The sequence below is a fragment of the Stegostoma tigrinum genome, chromosome 11 (genome assembly GCF_030684315.1).
Source record: "Stegostoma tigrinum isolate sSteTig4 chromosome 11, sSteTig4.hap1, whole genome shotgun sequence".
NCBI classification, from domain to species: Eukaryota; Metazoa; Chordata; class Chondrichthyes; order Orectolobiformes; family Stegostomatidae; genus Stegostoma; species Stegostoma tigrinum.
Genome location: NC_081364.1, coordinates 59,130,091 through 59,151,063, shown reverse-complemented (window position 1 = coordinate 59,151,063; position 20,973 = coordinate 59,130,091). Strand labels below are relative to the sequence as shown.

The 20,973-nt window shown below is 41.7% G+C and overlaps 1 protein-coding gene across 2 annotated transcripts in view; it reads left to right on the top strand.

The window, feature by feature from the left end:
- Positions 1-20,973, top strand: part of sema3h (sema domain, immunoglobulin domain (Ig), short basic domain, secreted, (semaphorin) 3H) — a 164,656-nt gene that overhangs the window by 39,045 nt on the left and 104,638 nt on the right. For both annotated transcript variants that reach the window (XM_048547760.2, XM_048547759.2), the window contains exon 2: positions 18,764-18,918. In XM_048547760.2, the coding sequence (XP_048403717.1) occupies positions 18,764-18,918 (155 nt within the window). The remainder of the gene's footprint in view (positions 1-18,763; positions 18,919-20,973) is intronic.

The window sequence follows — 20,973 nt, the reverse complement described above, 5'->3', positions numbered from 1 at the left end:
AGGGTCAATTTTCAGGCAAGCAAGAGGAGCTCAGGGACAGGGGTTGCTTGTTGGAATGCCTTTGCACATAGCGTACTACCCGGCTTAATGTGTGACCTCTACATCTGCTGCCACTTTAGGATGTGGCAGTCATTCGATACATTACTTGAAAGGGGTGAGAGCACAGAAACTGAGTCCCGTACGGGCTTCGGGTGAGCAGTGGAAGAAGGTGCCACCTTTTGATGTCACTGCCCACCTTCCCTGCCCCAGTGCATGAGTCCTGCTCACCTCCCTCCACTCACATCTTCTCCACCAACCGCCATACTCGCAGTCCCCCAGGCCTCCCTTTCTCGTCCTGAGACCCTACAATTTATCCGGTGCTGAACTCATAGGTCTTAGATTCAGGAGCAGCTGCTTCTGGTACTGATGGGCTTCTAGAACCGGAAAGGCCAGTGCCCCTCTGAGGTGGGAGCTCCTCATTTGTGCACTAAGTAGTCGTGGGTCATTCAGAATCGGGGAGATGTGTTCACTACTTTTAGGGTAGCAGAAAGGGAAATCTAAAAATCCTAGCCACGGTCCACTACGTAGCTTCAGAACCTTCTAGGCATAATGAGTAATAGTTGTTCTATATTTAATTTCCCCCCAAATTGGCCAATTAAAGCCTGAAAGCTCCCTTTCCTTCCCTTTGCTCTTGCAGCCATCAATTTATATGATGAGAATTGATTTGGGAGGCACTTGTTTCTAATCTAGGGGACGGATTTCCAAAATAAAACGGGATCCTGAGTGTTAAAACTGAGGGTGCAATTTCCTGCTTTGTGGGAAGTGTCAGAGGAAGTTTTCCGCCAGTACTTTTCAAATGGATTCCATATGGGAATGTCAACGAGTTTTGTTGTGATCTTGGCTCACTTGCATTTCTTTCTTTTCTCCCGTCCCTCACAATGGAATTCTAAAGGACCCCGCCAAGGATTTGAGTGTAATATATTCTAGTCTAAAATACTGTATCTGATGTGCCTTTACAGTTCTATATGTGGTAAATGATTTTGTTACAAGTGATGTTGTGTAATAACAACATAGTTTGAGTCATCAGTTCAAGAGACTCAGTGAAATATGGTACAGGGACTGGACTTCCCTATTTCAATTCAACTATAAGTAGTACTGCTATACTAACCAGTAACATTACTCGTGTCTTGTAAACAACAGTGTAAGATAAGGGTGTGGCTCAATGGATATCATTGCTGCCTCTGAAACAGAAAGTTGTCCGTTTAAACCCAATTCCAGAGATTGCAAGGATCACAATCTAGGTTAAAATAACATAGTGTGGAGCTGGAGGAACATAGCAGGTCAAGCAGCATCAGAGGAGCAGGAAAGCTGACATTTCGGGTTGGGCCCTTCTTCAGAAATGGGGGAGGGGTAGGGTCCCGACTTGAAACATCACCTTTTCTGTTCCTCTGCTGTTGCCTGACCTTGCTGTGTTCCTCCAGCTCCACACTGTGGTATCTCTGACTCCAGCATCGGCAGTTCTTATTATCTCACAATCTAGGCTGACTCTCTAGGACTGAGGGTGTGCTGTCCTATTGGGAGCACAATCTGCTTCCCCAGCTAGCTGTGAGAGATCCTACAACATTGTCATAACAGCAGCAGGAAAGATCTCACCATTCCCTCAGTGTCCTGACTAATCGTTAAAACCTCAACCAGTTTCAATATCGGGAATTGTGGAGGAGCACACTGGGCTCTTCTGCAGTCCTTTTCTGGAATTCCTTATCTATCAGGAAATTCTATTAGTTTTAAAATAGCTATGGAGTAAAATAGAACTGATCAAAAAGTTAAAATTCTAAATTGGAGTAAGGCCAATTTTGACGGTATTGGACAGGAGTTTTCAAGAGTTGATTGGAGGAGGCTGTTCGCAGTTAGAGGGGCAGTTAGGAAGTGGGAGGTCTTTAGGAATGAGGTAATGAGAGTTCAGAGACGTTATGTTTCCTTTACTGTGAAAGGCAAGGCCGGCAGGTGTAGGGAATGCGGGATATCAAGTGAAATTGAGGCTCTGGTCAAGACAAAGGAGTCATATATCAGGTGTAGACAGCTGGGTGTGGGTGAATTCTTAGAGACAGATCAGGAGGGCAAAAAGGAGATATGAGACAACTTTGACAAATAAGGTTAAGGAGAATCCAAAGAGATTCAAGAAGTACGTTAAGGGCAAAACAGTAACTAGGGAGAGAATAGGACCCCTTTAAAGGTCAATGTGGCCATCTATGTGTGGAACCACAGGAGATTGGCAAGATTCTAAATGAACGTTTTGCGTCAGTATTTGCTGTGAAGGAGGACACACAAGCTAGGAACTTGGAGAAATAAATAGTGGTGTCTTGAAAAGAGTTCATATTACAGAAGATGAGGTGCTGGAGGTCTTAAAATATGTGAAAGTAGATAAATCCTCAGGACTTGATCAGGCCATATAGGTATATGCATGGATACAGACCCTTCGGTCCATCCAGACCACGCCAACCATAGTCCTAAACTAATCTAGTCCCACCTGCCTGCACTTAGCCCATATATCTCCAAACATTTCTTACTCATGTACTTATCCAAATGTCTTTTAAACATTGTAACTACGCTCCCATCCACCACTTCCTTTGTAAGTTCATTCCATACATGAATGACTCTGTGTAAAAATGTTGCCCCTCATGTCGTTTTTAAACTTTTCTCCTCTCACGTTAGAAATTGCCCCCTAGCCTTGAAACCCCCAGCCCTAGTTGTTGGAAGCTCGGAAAGAGAGTGGAGGGCCCCTTGTTGAGATATTTGTATCATTGACAGCCACAGGTGAGGTGCAGGAAGTCTGGAGGCTGGCTGATGTGGTGCCATTATTTAAGAAAAGTGGTAAGGAAAAGCAAGGGAACTATAGACTGGTGAACCTACTTCAGTGTCGGGTAAGTTGTTCAAGGTGATTCTGAGTGACAGGATTTACCTGTATTTGGAGAGGCAAGGACTAATTAGGGATAGTCAACATGGCTTTGTGCATGGGAACTCGTGTCTCACGGACTTGATTGAGTTTTTTGAAGAGGTGACAAAGAAGATTGATGAAGGCAGAGCAGTAGGCATTGTCACTACAGACTTCAGCAAAGCGTTTGACAAGGTTCTGCATGGTGGACCTTCTTAGTAATGTTAGATCACATAAGATCCATGGGGAGATGGCTGATTATCGATATAAAATTGACTTGAAGGCCAGAGGCAGAGAATGGTAGTAGAGAGTTGTTTTCAGACTGGAGGCCAGTGACCACAAGCAGTGTGCCACAAGGATCAGTACCAGGTCCACTATTGATCATCATTTATGTAAATGATTGGGATGTGAATATAAGAGGTATGGTTAGTAAGTTTGCAGATAACACCAAAATACGTGCTGCTTTGGACAGTTGGGCCAATGGGCCGAGGGGTGGAAGATGGAATTTAATTTAGATAAATGTGTGGTGTTTCAGTTTGGAAAGACAAATCAGAGCAAGATTTGTACACTTAACGGTGCCCTTGTGAAGGGTCTTGTGGAGTGTTGCTGAACAAAGCAGACCTTGGGGTGCAGGTGCACAGTTCCTTGGAAGTGGAGTCGCAGGTAGACAGGGTGATGAAGAAAGCATTTGGCGCGCTTGCTTTCATTAATCAATGCATTGAGTATAGGACATTAGGATGCCATGTTGTGGCTGTACAGGACACCGGTGAGGCCACTTTTAGAATACAGCATACAATTATGATCACCCTTCTATAGAGAGGATGTTGTTAGACTCGAGAGGGTGCAGAAAAGATTCACATGGATGTTTCCTGTTCTGAGGAAGGGTCACCGGACCTGAAAATTAACTCTGATCTCTCTTCTCAGTTCCTACCAGATTTGCTGAGCTTTTCCAGCAACTTCTGTTTTTGTTGCCAAGGTTGGAGGGTTTGAGCTAAAGGGAGAGGCTGAGTAGGCTGGGTTATTTTTCCTGGAGCGCAGAGGCTGAGGGGTAGTCTTATAGAGGTTTATAAAGTCATTGGGGCATGGATGGAATGAATAGCCAAGATGTTTTTCCTAGGATGGGGGAGCCCAAAGTTAGAGGACATAAGTTTAAGGTGGGAGGGGAAAGATTTAAAAGGGCCCTGAGGGGTAACATTTTCATGCAGGGTGTGGTGGTGCGTGCACGGAACGAGCTGCCAGAGGAAGTGGTGGATGCAGGCACAACTATAACATTTAACGGGCATCTGGGTGGATATATCAAGAGGAAGGGTTTAGAGGGATGGGGCCAAACGTTGGCAAATGGGATGAGGTCAGATTTGGATGTGTAGTCGATGCAGATGAGTTGGACCGAAGGGTCTATTTCTGTACTGTATGACACTATAATTCAAATAAGTGGAGGCAATTGGGGCAGATCCCAGGAGAATCAGTAGGGAGAGGTGTTGTGTTCAACTGATTAATATTTCCGTGCTTAATTATGAGAGTCTGGTTCGTAACTGATCTCTGCTTATTGTGCTTGATTGGTTAAACCTGGGTGTCAACTCAGATTAAAGCAAACAGGCACCGCCAAATATAATGAAGGCTAAGCTGTAAGTACGTTTGTGGATATTTTGTGATCACAGGGACGTTTTCCCAAACCTTTTCCCACTGTGAACCCATTTTAAGGTTTTGAAATGGCTATGAACCCACAGTGACGACTGAGAGAGTGGTTTCAGGAGGCAGAGAGAGAGGATGCACAACTATTAGAACTTGCTCAGGCTTCCACAGTAGTAGTTGCTGTGACAGAAGTCACGGCCCCAAAATTCCAGCTCAGTGGGGCTCCACTCGGTGTTCTGCAACTCCCCAACACCATATCCTCCCATTCTGGGGAACTATGTTTGAAACATTTTAGAAATGAACCTGTCACACCTTACAGACTAAAGTCGATGTGGTGTTCTAAAATGTACAACAAGATAAATCTGGATGTCTAAGGAAACTGGTTTTGTAAAGTCTAAATGTCCATACTTCTCTCTTAGAGCTTACATCAACATCAACATCTCATGAAATATTGGCATTTGTATGTGCCCCTTTCTCTCTTCCACTCTTGCAGCTCTGGAATTTAGTTCCACTACTGTTGATATCCTTGCACTATTGCTCTGCATGTCTGTGCTGCTATGATTTATGAGCAAGTCTAGGTTATGAGGTGTGGTGGGTATCTGACTGCAAGGGTTTGACTTCCTCCTGTTCACACTCTTACAGCCCCCTTCTAAACCTGCGACAATCTAGGCAGCAATCAGGAGCAGGGCATTTGCTTCATTTGTTCCTTGCCCTGAACTCAGGGAGAGCCAAGCGCCACTTTGAGGCTCTCACCCAGCTAACTCAATGCAAAAACCTGGGAACAAACCTGGGGCACCTGAGTTTTACACCCATGTTTAATTTACTCAGTTAGTCATTGGGGAACTAGCCCGTAAATATTTCACTAGGAACAACCCGATGGTCAGTGAGCAGGAAGTAATGCTGGATTTCCTGAATTCCTCAGCACAACTTTATTTGCACAGACTGGCAGTTTTGTGTCAGGAGTTTAAGGCTGTAAGACATCTAATGAGCAGGGGAGGTTCTGAACTATGATACAGTCATTTGAAAATTATAGTGGATTGCAAATGACTGTAACACAAAACATTTCTCACTTCCTATTATTGGGATGGAAAATAATGTTGACTAAGGTGCCATTGATAGACAGATAGATAGAAATTCATTGTTACTTGTATTCGTGAAAATACAGTAAAAGGTGTACGAGTCACTACAAAAGCAGCACCGTTTACTTTCATAAATTGTATATATTTTTTAAAAAATGATAAAGTTGAGACAATATCATTTTTTGTTCTTTCAACGGCTTCTTGGTGTCACAAACCAGCCACTTCTGAGGACCAAAGCCTCCTCCAACAGCTAAGGGTTTGATTCACAGTTCAACTAATGGGAAAAAAGTCTGCTCTGTTCTGCAGCTGTAAGAACCATCTCTGCAATGAAAGAGTGCACAGCGCAACAACATTAATTTGTGCACAAGCTGGTGCTGACCTACAGGGCACTCGGAGGAGGCTGGTACAGGAAGAGGAAGTTATTTAATAGATGTTATAGGCAGTGCGGTTTGAGTGTTTACGCAACGTCGAGTGAACTTTCTGTATTTGACCCGGGAGTATGTACAGTGGAGATTTGTGTGGAAACTTTCATTCCTCAGCACTGACATCACTCAACTTTGAGCACAAATACGTTGGATTGGTACCCATTTCAAGGGAGTGAAATGTAAACCAAACCTTCAGCAATGCTGGGCTGAATTTTGCTAGCCCCTGTAAGGCAGGAAGGGAAAGTAGCGGGTGGCAGTGGGAAGGGGTTCACAAATCCATGAAAAACTGCATTGGAGTGCCTGACAGATTATAGGTTGCTGACTCTTCAGCCTTGATCTGGAGCCTCTGAATTAATACAGGAGAAAAATCACCAGGGCAATAAAACAATTTTAAAAAAACCGGCAACGTTGCAAAATCTCAAGGAATAACTCTTCATTTTCCTTGTATGCACCTTACAGCCTCTCAGTATTGGATCGTGTCACTTCAGAAATTGGCCGCATTTAAGAAGAAGCTCAATAGATAAACGAAGGTGAAATAAATGGAAAGATACACTGAGGAGGATGAGATGAAATGAGGTGGGAGGGAGCTCATGTGGAATAGGGCATGGGAAGTTGCTGGGCCAAATGGTCTCTTTCTGTGCAGTATCTTATGGCATGGTGTCTGTTCTCCATTTTTCATATGCTTTGGCCCCCAACCCCACCCACCCACCAACCCCACCTTCTCTTGTTGCTGTCTTGTTTACTTTGGTCTCAGTAGAGAGGACGCATTTTCTTCTTTTTTCAACCATAATTCACACCCATTTTCCATCTCTTTTTTCTTTTCAATCACCAACAACAACCCCTTTGTCTTTTGGACTGGGCCTCTACATCACCTGCCCATTTGCCTCTGCTCCTCCCAAAGTATATTTTTTTAAAAATCCTTTACCATCTTTCAGCTCTAAAGAAGAATCACATTATGCTCTATTTTTCTCGCCACAGATACTGCCAGACCACATTGAGTTTCTCCAGCATTCTGTGTGTTTGTTTTAAAATTCCTGTATCTGCAGTGTTTTACTTCGATCAAAACAGGTCTTTTGGTTTTCTTTTGTCTTTTTGTCAAACATCATCATTTATCGGTTCTGGAAAACTTATAACTGAGGACAAAAAGGCTGTTGACTGAGAGTCACCCAGTTAGGTAGACAGGGGTCAATTCAGTTCCCCATTGATGTAGGCATTTCGGGACTCTGCTTGTAATCTAACTGCTGTGTTGTTGCTTGGAGCTGTGGGGTCAGGATCCACTTTTCACTACAAAGCTGGTATTCCCGTTCACCGAAACAGCTCCTAACAGAAATGATACAAACAGCTAGCTAATTCATTCAAATTGAATTTCTCCCAAATAACAGCATTTTGGGAGAGAGCGTAAGACATGGCCTGAACTGTCTGCACAGAACAGATAACTTTGGGCTAATGGTGCCTAAAGATATCTACAACTGGTAATTTCCTCACTCTATGTCTGAATCCATCATACACTAATTAGAGATTCTTTGCTATGTTAACAAATATATTATTGTTCTGTTGTCCAACTACTGGGATTGCAGAAATCAATGGATCTTGTTTGTTTGGGGGGCTTCCAACAGTTCATATGGTTTGTCTACTCATTCAACTGGCCTATCTGTTTTACAAAAGAATTATATCCTTTTTGTGTGGAGTTGCTTAAGTGATTGTAGTGAGGTCGTAGAATATGAGTTCTCTGGTTTGTGCAGGTTAATAGGCCCAATCAGGGAGCCCTGGCTTACAGACATAAACAGGAAGTTAAGTTCACTCTGACAGCTGGCTCTGAGGAAGCTGGACCAGTGTGAAATATAATGCATGTGTAATTAAAGGGTGACAGAGGGATACTGGCTTCTGTGGAGTTACTTCAGTTGCTAGCATGGAAATACACCATTTGGCCCAGCGACTTAGATGCCATGTTCCAAGTGAGCCAGCTCCCACCACTTCTTCTTTATTTCACCCTCATACATCCATTGAACTTTCCCTTAAATGCTTGTGGGAAATTCTCCTCAGGTGCTCCCTGTGGAGGCAGATTCTACATTCTCACCATTCTGGGTGTGACCTCTGCAAGAACAATATTGGTCACTAGAATAGATATTTCCGGTTGAGATTTATTGAGCTATCTTTCATCTGTCTGTACAATCTTTGTTCTGAGAGCAATTTGCAGTATGAACTCCCTGGTGCCTCTGACTTAAATTCTCAATGGACCCATTTCTATTGCAATCAGATAGTATTTATTCAGCCCACTTGGTGTTGTCCTATAACTTGGCATTAGCCTGACATTGATAATCTTTAGCTGACAGCATTTTTTAAAGAGGATCCTATTTTTTTCAGATAAGCTTCTGAAAGACAGCTGTGACTCACCACAACACTCCCTGATAAACCACAGTATCTGATATAACACACATTGTTCAAAGCACCCTGATTACTCGGGGAAAAAATGAGATAACTTGCCTATAAATCACATCCTGACTAAAGTATGTTCTTTTGTCTATCTGTGAAAGCTTTTTATTCAAAAGAAGCCAAAGAGAAATACTGTGGATTCTGGAAATGTGAAATAAAAACCAAAATTGCCAGAAAAAGATCTGGAAGGCCCCATCTGTGAATTAAAAAAATGAGTCTAATTCTCTTCTTTGGAACCGAAGAGAGGGAGGAATGTGATGGGTTTTATGCTGTTGACAAAGAAGTGAGGGTCAGATAGAATGAAAAGGGAAGGTCAAAAGCAGGAGTGATTAAATGACCAAGATGTAATGGAGCAAAAGGAGTGATAATTATTGTAAAGAAACGAAGCAGGAGTCTAGATTAAGAGATTTTACCCATTATTAGATTGTGTCTAATGTTGTTTAGTGATAAGTGTTTGGATCTTTTGAGGTTGGGGGTATAAGTCCCACTCAAATTCATAATCTAGACTGACTTTCCGGCATACTACTGAGAGAATGCCATGCAGTTGCAGGTGCTGTCTTTTGCTTGAGACATTAACTTAAACCCTGTTTGCCTTCTGAGATGGAAGTAAAAGATTCCATGGTACAATTTGAACTAAAGCAGGTGGGGTCTCCTTGTATCTGAATTAATATTTATCTCTTACTCCCCACAATCGAAACAAATCCAGATCATTGTCACAATGCTGTTTGTGAGCTCTTACTGTGTTGAATTTGGCTGCTGTGATTAAGTGACTGTGCTTAATAGGTATATTGTTTCAAAAGTGCTCTGTGATGTTCTAAGGTTGAGAAAGGCATGCAAATTGCAGAATCCAGTTCGTCTATTTCTTGTCAGAACTAATATGGAAAACTAATGTTGGTTACTGTATTGGGAATTGTCAGCTAATTTGAAAGGCAGGATTATTACCTGAGTCACCTACAAACTGATTAGAAATGTCAACATGAGGTTGGAAGTTTGGCGTCAGAAGGATAGGATCAATTTCCTGGGACAAAGCACCATCCTGGGACCTGGGGCGTTCTCTCATTAGGATTAGCTGAATCGCTACTGTAATCACAGCAGAAGGAAAAATTTTATGTCTCTGTCTATAACTTTTAAACAATAACATGGGGGAAGGCAGCATCTATAACTGACAGAAATCTAATGCTTAAAAAAAAATTAGGAAAAGAGAGAAAGGACAAATTAAAGGAAGGAATTAAGAATAAAATGAAAGGCCAGATATTGGATGAAGTTATGTTACGTAAAATTATTGTAAAAACTAAATGCAAAGAAATGTATAATCAGTATTATGTTATATTATTATCAGTATTATATCGGGGAGTATTCTATCACAATCCTGACTTGTGCCTTGTAGATTGTGGACAGGCTTTGAGGAGTCAGGAGGTGAGTTACTCACAGCAGACTTCCTCACGTCAATCCTAGCTTGCACAATCAAATGAGTTATTTTCATGGACTCATCTTTATTATTTTTATCCTTCTTGGGATAATCCTTGGTAATTTAGGGCAGAATGGTGGCTCAGTGGTTAGCACTGCTGCCTGTCAACGCCAGGGACCTGGGTTTGATTCCACCCTTGGGTGACTGTCTGCGTGGAGTTTGTACATTCTCCCCGTGTCTGCGTGGGTTTCCTCTGGGTTTTCTGGTTTCCTCCCAAAGATGTGCTGGCCAGGTGGATTAGCCATGCTAAATTGCCTGTAGTGTTCAGGGATGTGTAGATTAGGTCGGTTATAGGGGGATGGGTCTGGGTGGGATGCTGTGAGGGTCAGTGTGGACTTGTTGGGCTGAAGGGTCTGTTTCCGTATTGTGTAGGGATTCTATGATTTTTTTATGATGCTAAGCAACTGCATTTTAAACAGTTAGGATACAAAAATATGAAGTATTCAGCACATTAAGCAATATAGTTTTGATAATATATATTAGTTAGGGGAGTGAAATCCAAAGAGGGTTCAGTGCTCCTTTCCAATGCTTAGAGCTAGCTGCATGGGCCTACACTAGCTCACATCATAATTAGCTACTTAGAACCAAAGGAATATTGGATCTTGCTCAATTAGCATGGGAGCTTGCTGTGCACTAATTAACTGGCATGTTAACAGTGGAGAGTACGTTTCAAAAGTACTGCATTTGCCGTGAACCATTTTCAGATATTCTGAGATAGTATAAAATATTTTAGAATTTTGCTCTTTCTTGAAGGTGCTGTTTAGATAAGCCAATCCATGTTCTTTTCATAGAGATTGCTCTTGGGTGTGAGTCTGGAAATGACTATGAGTTCCCTTTGTAGAATATAATTCAAAAAATGTTTTAATATTTTACTTAAATGTTTCGCCTTAGTCATATTTTCTCATTAGCTTTTCATTTACTCAGCCACTGGTCTCAGTGCTGTTGCTGATTATTGGCTGTAATTCTTTGCTATCATCTCTCAAACTAAGCCGCAGCAACATTAACACATTTCAGAACATGGAAAACCCAAACATGAATTAAAACAACTGGCCAAACATTTGCTAAACAACTGCAGGAAAGGGTGATTTATTTAAGGCCACGGGTTGGATGCACATGTACTGCAAGGGTAGTGGGATCCAACTTATTTATAACTTGGAAAATATAAATTGGACAAATGAATATCCTTTGAAAATAAAATAGTTGTCGGGTTATGTGGAAAGAGCAAGCCTAGTTGAATAGCTTTTCAAAGAGCTAGAACACTACAGAGGGCTGAATGGCCTCATTCTGCACTGTACAATTTGATGACTAAAATGTTTAACTGATCAATCAATTCAAGCCAAAAATCCTTCGATCCTTTTATCTCTGGCCATGCATGTAATCTCATCCTTACCTTGTCTGCTTCATGGCGTTTTCACAAATCCATTAATGTTGGGTGAAAGAGTTTGTCAGTAAAGCCATTACTTGCAATTCCCAGACTGTCCGACGCACTTTGGTGCAATCTGTTTGAGTGCTGGATCAATATCTAACTACCTCATGCGAATGAATTTATGTTCACCCAAATGGGACTTAAAAAAACCGAACTGCAGATTTGCTATTTATTAGAGAGACATAAGTTTTGAGTTACTGCTGTTGTCATAATTTAGGTGCAAATGTGTATTTTGTGACTTGCAGACACAATGCATTGGGTGTGTGCTGTGTGAACCCATTTTTCAAGGTCAACTTATTAGGGTTCATATGGGAAAGGTATGGACAAAATTTAATGAGATGGGATGGAACGGGTTTGTCACATAAAGGGACATCAAATTTTCTAGGCCTTTGGATCTTCTCAGCAGGCTATGATGCAGTTGTACAATATTCGCCAAGGTTGAAGTGACATAAGCTAAAAAAGGACGGGATAAAATGAATGATCGAATGAAAAGTCCAAGGTACAAGGGAGGAGTCTGATGGAATAGATGGGAGCAGACGAAATAGTTTACCGCACATATCTTTTAATGGTTGCTAAAATCAATGTGGTTCCTCACAAGTTGATTGTGAAGATTGTGGTGCTGTGTGCCTGTCCAATACACAATAGCCATGAGTTGTAAATGAAGAACCCCTGTTAAAGAGGCAGGGCCAAGTTCCAAGCCTCAGCTGGCTGCTACTATGATTGGATGTGCCAGCCTATGCTGAACGGTGGTTGAAGTAAAAAGGGAGGCTTTCAGTCACTGATCTGAACTTTGTTGCCATTACCAAGGCTGGCAATTATGGCTGGTGCCAGCGACATCCAATTGGTTACACTGATTCTGGATCACATTGTCAGCTTTTGTCGTGCATGTTGTGACTGAACGCATGGCACATTGTGACTAGGGTACTGAGCACGGTTCGTCAAATGTTCTCAGACTTCATACTATTAGGTTTGCTGCAGTGGTTCCCTTGGACAGGAGCTGAAACATGCATTACCCTCTTCCAACGAAATTTCCCACAGGTAGTGATGTAATCACCCAGCACCTTGTGCCATATCAGCTGTCTGCCATCTTATTGATCCTCCCCTTCCAGATATTCCAGACAGAAGGCTATCAATTGAGCATAGTGTCTGTACATGGGCCAAAAAAGGTCTAGAACCATAGGCATAAAGCGTCAAAGGGTCATAAATGCTCAGGATTTTTTTGAAAAGGAAGGAAATCCTCTTGACAAATTGCTGAAATGCACCTTAAAATTGTACCTCTAAACTTTTATACACAGCAGTACGTGGTAAGACTGGAGATACCTATCACTTGGCCTGATTTAGATACAACGCATAACACATCAAGCATTGAGACAGGAGGACAGTGATTATAGAATTCATATCGCTACGATATTGTGTTCAAGTGAAGCGTTTCAATGTGGCAAGAGCTCCATTACAATCTGCGTTTGCTCCTAAATAAGCAAGATTTATCTGGCACTGTTGACATTATATACCAAGGCTTCAAATGGATTGGTTTCCATTTTCAAGGGCTGAGTCACCATTTGTGACCAGTCCTTTAAGATTAGATTTTCGTACCAGGCTCCCTAGTTGGAGGGGATCTTTCGATGGAATATGAGAGCTCATGAAGTTATCAATATTGCATGTTGCATTCTGTATTTGACACATTTTTCTGTATCTTTTGAATCGTTTGTAGATTGTTTTTGTTGCTGTGTTGTAGCAGAACACATTTCCTGCAATGAAGCGGCTGATTTTAATGTAACTCATCAGGCAGGAAACCCAAAGGCTTGGGTTAAATTATTTAAATAGAGAGTAACAGCAGTCCAGATGTAAAACCAGCTTTGCACTCAATCTCGTCCATTTGCTGACTGGCAAGTTAACTTAAATTTTCCCCTCAATGGTTCTCTTTAGGCTGTCTACAGTCTGGTTAAATTTCCTTCAATTATCTTTTCAAATTTTTGGGTGGCTGATTTCTGGGAGTGGGGAGGAAAAGGCTGAATGATTAGTCAAGTTGATGAAAAGACCCATTACCTGCTGCTGGGTCTTCACAGGAGTAGAGTCCAGCCTGTGGGGTCCATGGTAATGTCGTGCCACTTCCTGCAGAGAATGCTTCCAGTCAGGAATGCAGTAACACTGGACCTCGGCACTTTGCAGGTTCGTAATTAGCAATTAGGGTAGTTGCATTCTAAATAAATAGTCTTCAAGTCCTGTAACTGCATCAAAAATAAATACTTGACCAGGAGGAACATTTGAAGGATCTGGTTCTTGTAGCTTTCTTTGTGACTACAATGCATGGCTTTTAAGGCGAGCTGTGTTTGGGCAAGATGATTGACAGATTGGGCCTCAGAAAGCATGGGAGAATAATCAGAAAACTGAGCGAAGGCAGGTGTTCTCTCCACTTAAGCCACACTGGCTAATTGAGTGACCTTGGGATATTTTGTTGTTCAAGCTGAGTTACTGCATATCATAAATAAAGGATTTTTTTTTGATGGGATACTTTAACACAGTCCTTTTGTGACAAGGTAGCTTGTAAACCTGACCTTTAGCTACCCCACTGCCCCCCTCCGCGCTCTTTGCCCCCTGTCTGATGTTCCAGTTGCCAACTGAAAAGTAAATTGGCCTTGGTTACCATGCTATGCTCAATTTGTGTGAGTTAACCATATGCCTCTTGAATCAGGAGTTGAACTGTAAAAGTGCACAGCAATAACAAGATGCACATTTCTGACGGAAAGAGGCCTTCCTCATCTCAGTATGTAACGGGAGCCCTCTTAGTCTGGGATTGTGTGTTCTGGTCCGAGACTCTCCCACAAGAGAAATAAATACTGCATCTACCCTTGCGATTCTTCCTAAAAAAAACACTCCTGTATCTTTCACTAAGGTCACCTCTCATTCTTCTAAATCCCAATGAGTACAGGCCTAACCTAATGAAGCTTCCTTCATAAGACAATCCCTGCATTTCTGGGATCAACCATGTGAGCCTTCTTTGGACTGTCTCCATTATATTCATACTATTTTGTTCTAAGTTTGAAAATCCTTTAATCCATCTCCTGTGGTTGATGTATCTGTTGGTTCTTTCACGAACTCTATTCTCACCCTCCACATTCTCTCTGTCTTCCTCGACTCCTTTATCTGCATTTCTTTCCAAACTTTACCAAAGTACCTCAAATCTCCAGGTGGTGGCTAGTCACTGAAGATATCAAAGCTTGTATTTTCCTCTTCACTGGTGCTTTATGACTTGCTGTGCATTTCTGATATTTTCTCTTTCTTTCTATTTCAGAGATTTTCTGTTTGGCATTTTCATTTTCCATTCTGTGTCAAGCGAAGTTTTGTGTTGAAAATAATCTTTTATATAATAGTGAGCAAACCTGGACAAAGGCACAGAGCAATTGATGCTTGCAATTTATCTAAAGCAAAGCTTCCGATCCTTCCCGTATTTTAGTAAGCGAAACATTCCTTTTTCCTTTCATGTATCATTAGCAGCTGTGTTTAGACCAACGTATTACTTACAAATTTGGATCTGTTCTTTTTAATTGATCAGAAGATTTATCAAACAATGATGCCACCATGAAAAAAAGTAACGAGATACTCACCTAGCAGCTTCGCCAGTTGTTCTAACTGTACTTTAACACAGACTAAGATCTTGGTTGTGTAATGGAGATGGGGTTACTAAGCTCCTTGTGTGTAACATGTGCAGGGACAGTGATTGACAGGCCCGGAACCAAGTCTGGATAAAGGAGGCAAACAGCAGAGAGAGGTAAATGAAACAGGTTGGGTGGGAAGGGGGAGAGAATAATGGGATGAAATATATGGGATGAGAAGAACATTCCAGGATGCAGAGAAACAGGATCCTCTAATCTGAGAGAGACAAGACGTTTGATTCAAGTACCAAAGAAGCCGCGGACGAAAACAAAGTTGCTGGGAAAGCTCAGCAGGTCTGGCTGTGAAGGAAGAAACTGAGTTAACATCTCGGGTCCGGTGACCCTTCCTCAGAACCGGGACCCGAAACGTTAACACTGTTTTTTTTCTTCACAGATGCTGTCAGACCTGCTGAGCTTTTCCAGCAACTTTGTTTTTGTTCCTGATTCACAGCATCCGCAGTTCTTTCGGTTTTTACCAAAGAAGCCACCCTGTGCAACGACAATGACTACATATGTCATCCTTTCCTTGTCTGCCCATTTGCATTCTTTAACGCTCTTTATCCTATGAGCCACATGTAATGTTACAATCTGCATATTTTCCACTCCCTCCATGCTTGTTGGAAGAGCCATATCCCCATGCAAGGAAAATATAATTACAAAGTCAAAAGCCAAAAATCAGAGTTGGATGTAAGTTCAAAACATAATCAGCCGATTTAGATCAATAAAGCTGCTACAAATTTGTGTCTCTCCCATGTGTCTCTTTTATGCCAGTGGTGTGTATTGTTCCCTTCAGTGTGATACTGCTAGATTTTTAATCCTGTAGCCTTTGGCTGGCCACAGTGCAGTGGTGAGAATGGGTTTGGTAATGAGAGAACTCACTGGGATCTAGGTTAGACCACAAATGCACCTTTTCAATTTATTAAAACCTGGATCAACCACTGAGGTGGACTGCTGTCTAATTCTATTAGCAGCTTTATTGCACAGAGTGCAAAGAAAGAATGTGTATTTACACAGCCTTTCACAATTTCGGGACTTCTCAGAGTGCTTTATAGGCACAGAATTTTGGAAATATAGTTATTGATATAATGTAGAGATTACAGTAGGCAATTTGCACACCGGTAGGCTTAAAACAGCATTGTGATGATGAACGGATAATCTCCTTCTTAGTGAAGTTGCTTGAGCAGGACCACGAAAGAACTTTCCAGATTTTCTTGGTATCTTGGAAGCTTCCCATCTTCGGTATAACTACCATTCATGCAATGCTGTACATGCATGAGTCTAAATTAGCAGGCTTGTTCTTCAATCTACATAGGTGGATTCACTGGGCAGAGTTCATCCTTTGGAGCTTGCAACTATCCAAAAATCAGCCCGCATGCTGATTTTGGAAAGCTTTTCCTCTGTTGTTTGTTGAGATCAAAAGAGCTTATTAACTCCATGGTGATTGGTGCGTTCCTGAATGACCACGTTTGTCAAGTGAATTGGCTATTGTTTGGGATATGTGCAGAAACAGCCCCCCCATCCAACATTATAGACCCATTTGTCTGTCTGTTACTATTCTGCTAATTACTGTAGAAGTGGATGATATATGAAAATTTTTAGTTTAAAGCAAATTGTTTTCTGGCTTGCTTCTTTCACTCGATTCTGTGCAACCAAATCAATTTTCTAACATCTACATTTTAACCACATTCTTATGAGTTAGCTATTAATATCTGTTGTTTGCGACAAGCCTGCTTAGTCAAAGAAGTCTGACTAAATCAGTACTCCAGAAGGAATCACTGAATCCTTTGTGGGTTTAAATTGGTTGTAATTAAAACCAAATGCAATTCAAGTTTATTCCTTACATATTGCTGCTAATGCCGCAGAAGTACACCATGTACAATGAACCAGAAATAGAAACAAAAATTGCTGGAGAAGGTCAACAGGTCTGGCAGCATCTGTAGAGGGAGAAACAGTTAATGTTTGGAGTCTGAAATGGCTGTCCTTTGGAACTCTAGGTTCTGAAAAAGAGACAGTGGACCTAAGGCAAATAGTAGAGAAAAACATTTCTGCAAATCCAGTATAATCACAGGTTTCCATCTTGTTGATAGTATGAAACAAATTTCTTATGATGTTGTAGCTAATCTTGATGAATTTTCTCTTCTGTTTTGGATTCATCCATGAGTCTAGGGAACTCTAAAATATTCCACTAACAGTCTTTTAGTAGGTTGTTCTGTGACTAACCTTTCCTTCGTAATTGTTCCATGTCAAGCTATTACTTGACAAATGGTGGTTTGACTTTAGCTAACTTGACTTTGCATCCATTGTCAAGAGTGAGAAGTCTTGATTATGAAGTGTGTATAAGTGCTCTACGAAATGACACCTCATGTGTTGTAGATTGCTCATAGAAAATTTGGTCTTGAGATATAAACCTCTTCGACCACGTTGTTGAAATGCTATAGGCTATAAATAAAGTTTCTCCAATCATGGTACACAATCTGTGACTAGCCATTTCACGTCTCGCTGCTCTGTCATGTGTTGCCATATTTTCTGAAAGTGACCTATGGGGAAAACACATCCTGCTTGATTGGCACTAAGCTACGTCAGGTTTAAAACAAGAGCTCTTCTCATTTGAATGACAAGTGCTTTTCCTCTTCTGCACTGGATCAGACAGTCTCTATAGATCCTTACAAGGGATCAGGATGGTAGCAACAAATTTATCAGATAGTTCAAATGATATGATGAGCAAGCATGAGAATTCATCTTACACAGATATGAAGTACAGAATATAGACACTTTGGAACGATTCTGTAATCACATTACAATTACTTTGTTCCACACTTATGTGAAAGAATGAAATGAGTCCAGAGTTTTTCAGCAAGTAAAGCTTCCTCCGCTCTACCTGATCTACTACGTGGCTTTAGCTGTAGAGGTATACAGCATGGAACCAGGCCCTTCAGCCCAACTCATCCATGCCAACTGGGTTTCTTAAACTGAACTAGTCCCATTTGCCTGCTTTGGGCACATATTCCTGTAAACCTTTCCTACTCACGTACATGACCAAATGTCTTTTACATGGTGTAATTGTACCTGCCTCGACTACTTCGTACACACCACTGTGTGAAAAGTTAAACCTATGCCCTCTAGTTTTGGACTCCCCTACGCTGTTGGCTCAACCTTGTACACATCTCCTGTACCAGTGCAGCTTTCTTCATTCCCCACAAGAGGTAGTTTAATGAATTTAGTCAGATTTTCAATTTGTGTCAAAATTTGGATAGTTTTGTGGCATTGGCCTTCTTGACTAGTAACTTATTGATATTTTCTAAGCAACCTTTCAGAATAATGATGCAGGTGGCACTTGAACCTGGGTCTCTCAGTTCGAAGGTATGACCACTACCACTGTGCCACAAGAGGGGCCTAGTAGGAGCTTTTTTTAAATCTAACCTATTTTTCTAATCAACCTGGTCAGAGATATTATTACACACGTCTAGAGCAGGTTGAACTTCAATCCAGGTCTCTTCGTCCTGGAGTAGAGACAATACCACTGCATCACAAGAGGGCCCTACTAGGAGCTGATTTGAGACTGCCACAAAGTTATTGTACCTGAGATCCTTATGTTCATCTGTGGAAGAGACTTCCATTCCTTCAGTCCAATCTGAATGGAACTCCGGTGGTGCCACTTCTCATTTTATACGCTGAGCTGATGCTGTTGATAACCTGAAAGTTTGGTTTTTAATCAGTTACATTTTCTTTTCTTTAGAGTTGATGTTAAACAAACGGATCATCCCACTCAGCTTCAGAGCTTCCAACTTGCACTCTATAATCCTCGATGAAGACAACCGAAGACTCTATGCAGCTGCGAAGGACTACCTCCTGACCTGCAATCTGGACGACATCTCGAGTGGAGTGAGGAAGGTAAAAATGGCTGCCCATGGCCTTGCCTCACCCGAAGGTGGTATAGATGAGAATAGTGTTGTGCGGTGGATTCCACCAAAATGCAGACCGAAATGAACAGACACACGGAGTAGGCAGTAAATGGTGACAAAAATTTAAGCTCAATGAAAGGGCAGGTGCGGAGAGATATTGGAATATGGCTAATGAATTCAAGAAATGTAGGTGGATAAAACCGTCAAAGAGAGCAATCGAAGCAAAGGGTTAAAGCATTAGAGGACCCTTGGCACCTATGCTATTGTAGAATAAGTTTGGTGCTGTTTTGTTTCCAGTTCAGGAGCCATGTTTGAAGAGGACATAGGTTAGAGATCAGGGTTTCCTTGAAATGTGTCGGCAACACCAGAATCCCGAATGTGCCCTTGTATGCTAACGCTAGCTTTCAGAAAGGCAGAATTGTGTGAACATTATTCTAGAAATGATTTACTCATGGCTGGTGCTGGTAAAGGATACTTTAAATGACAGGCCTCCCCAGAACTTCTGTTCATTGAAAATGATCCTAATTTTGTTTTACCCGGAAAAAAAAACAGACACTTAACGAAAGCTGTCACCACTTGCTACAATTCCTGAGCAAACAAGGAGTGAGTGTGAATCCAGTCGATTCACATGTATCAGTCATACAGCCTGTTAATCACTGTGCAGGAAATAGAGCCAATTGAATCAGCCTTTGACACTTGTGGGGTTAAGAACACATCATTGTGAGATGGTTACTGCTTGTCAGTGTAAGTGTTTGTTTTTGATAGTTAATTATACAGAGCCTGCGAGTGCCACAGAAAATATAACCATGTTCTTTAGAATTCTGCATCTTTAAAAAAAACAACTTATGATGGCTGAACAAGTAACTTAAATGTACAGAATGGAGCTGTTATTGAATTTCGGATGTGCACTTAGGTTACATTTCTTTTGTTAGAGAGGTTCAATGGTGGACACTATAAACTGCTATTTTCAGACTGACTAACCTGTTAATATTAATCAGGTTAATGCTAGTCTAGAAAAGGCACAGAGAGGATTATGGCAGCAATGTGTCAAGTTGCTCATAGCTGAACTTGATTGATTAGACAGTAGACCCCATCGAGATTCACACGGATGATCCCTGGAATGGTAGGTTTAACGTATGATGAACAGCTGAGGATCCTGTGATTGTATTCATTACAGTTTAGAAGGTTGATGGGAGACAAGACTTACAAGATAATGCATGGCTTAGAAAGGATGGACGCTGGGAGGTTGTTTCCTTTAGGCAGGGAGACTAGGAGCCGTGGGTACAGCCTTAGAATTAGAGGGGGTCAATTTAAAACGGAAATGAGGAGACATTTCTTCAGCCAGAGAATGGTGGGCCTGTGGAATTCATTTCCACGGAGCGCAGTGGAGGCCGGGACGTTAAATGTCTTCAAGACGGAGATTGATAAATTCTTGATCTCACAAGGAATCAAGGGCTATGGGGAGAGTGCAGGGAAGTGGAATTGAAATGCCCATCAGCCATGCTTAAATGGCGGAGTGGACTCGATGGGCCGAATGGCCTTACTTCCACTTCTATGTCATATGGTCTTATATGTCATGGCATTTCTGATCCATTCAGTTTCATACCACGCATGCTGGCTGCCATGGGTCTATGGAAGCAAGCAGGTGCAGAGGCCTAGGAGCAGGTTCAGTGCCTTGTCCTGTTGGACATGGGGTGGTGAGCAACAGGCAAGGAACAATCTATTAAAATAGCCAGACTTCAGAGCATACAGATGGAAACTTTGGGCTGGAGAGAGTGGGGTTGAGACAGTCATTGTAAAGGATGGAGATGTAAGCAGGCAAGAGATACTAAGTAGGTGGAAAGATTTCCTTCGCATAGTGTTAATGTATATCTCTGAGAATGTATCTATGATTGCAACCTTTCATATTAAGCTGCAGTCAGAAGACAATTTTGTATTAGAGACAGACACTGACTCCAAAAGTCTAATCAGAATTGATCCCGATTTGGCTGATTTGTGAAAGAATCTACATTTTATCCAACTTACACTTGGGATGACACAGTGG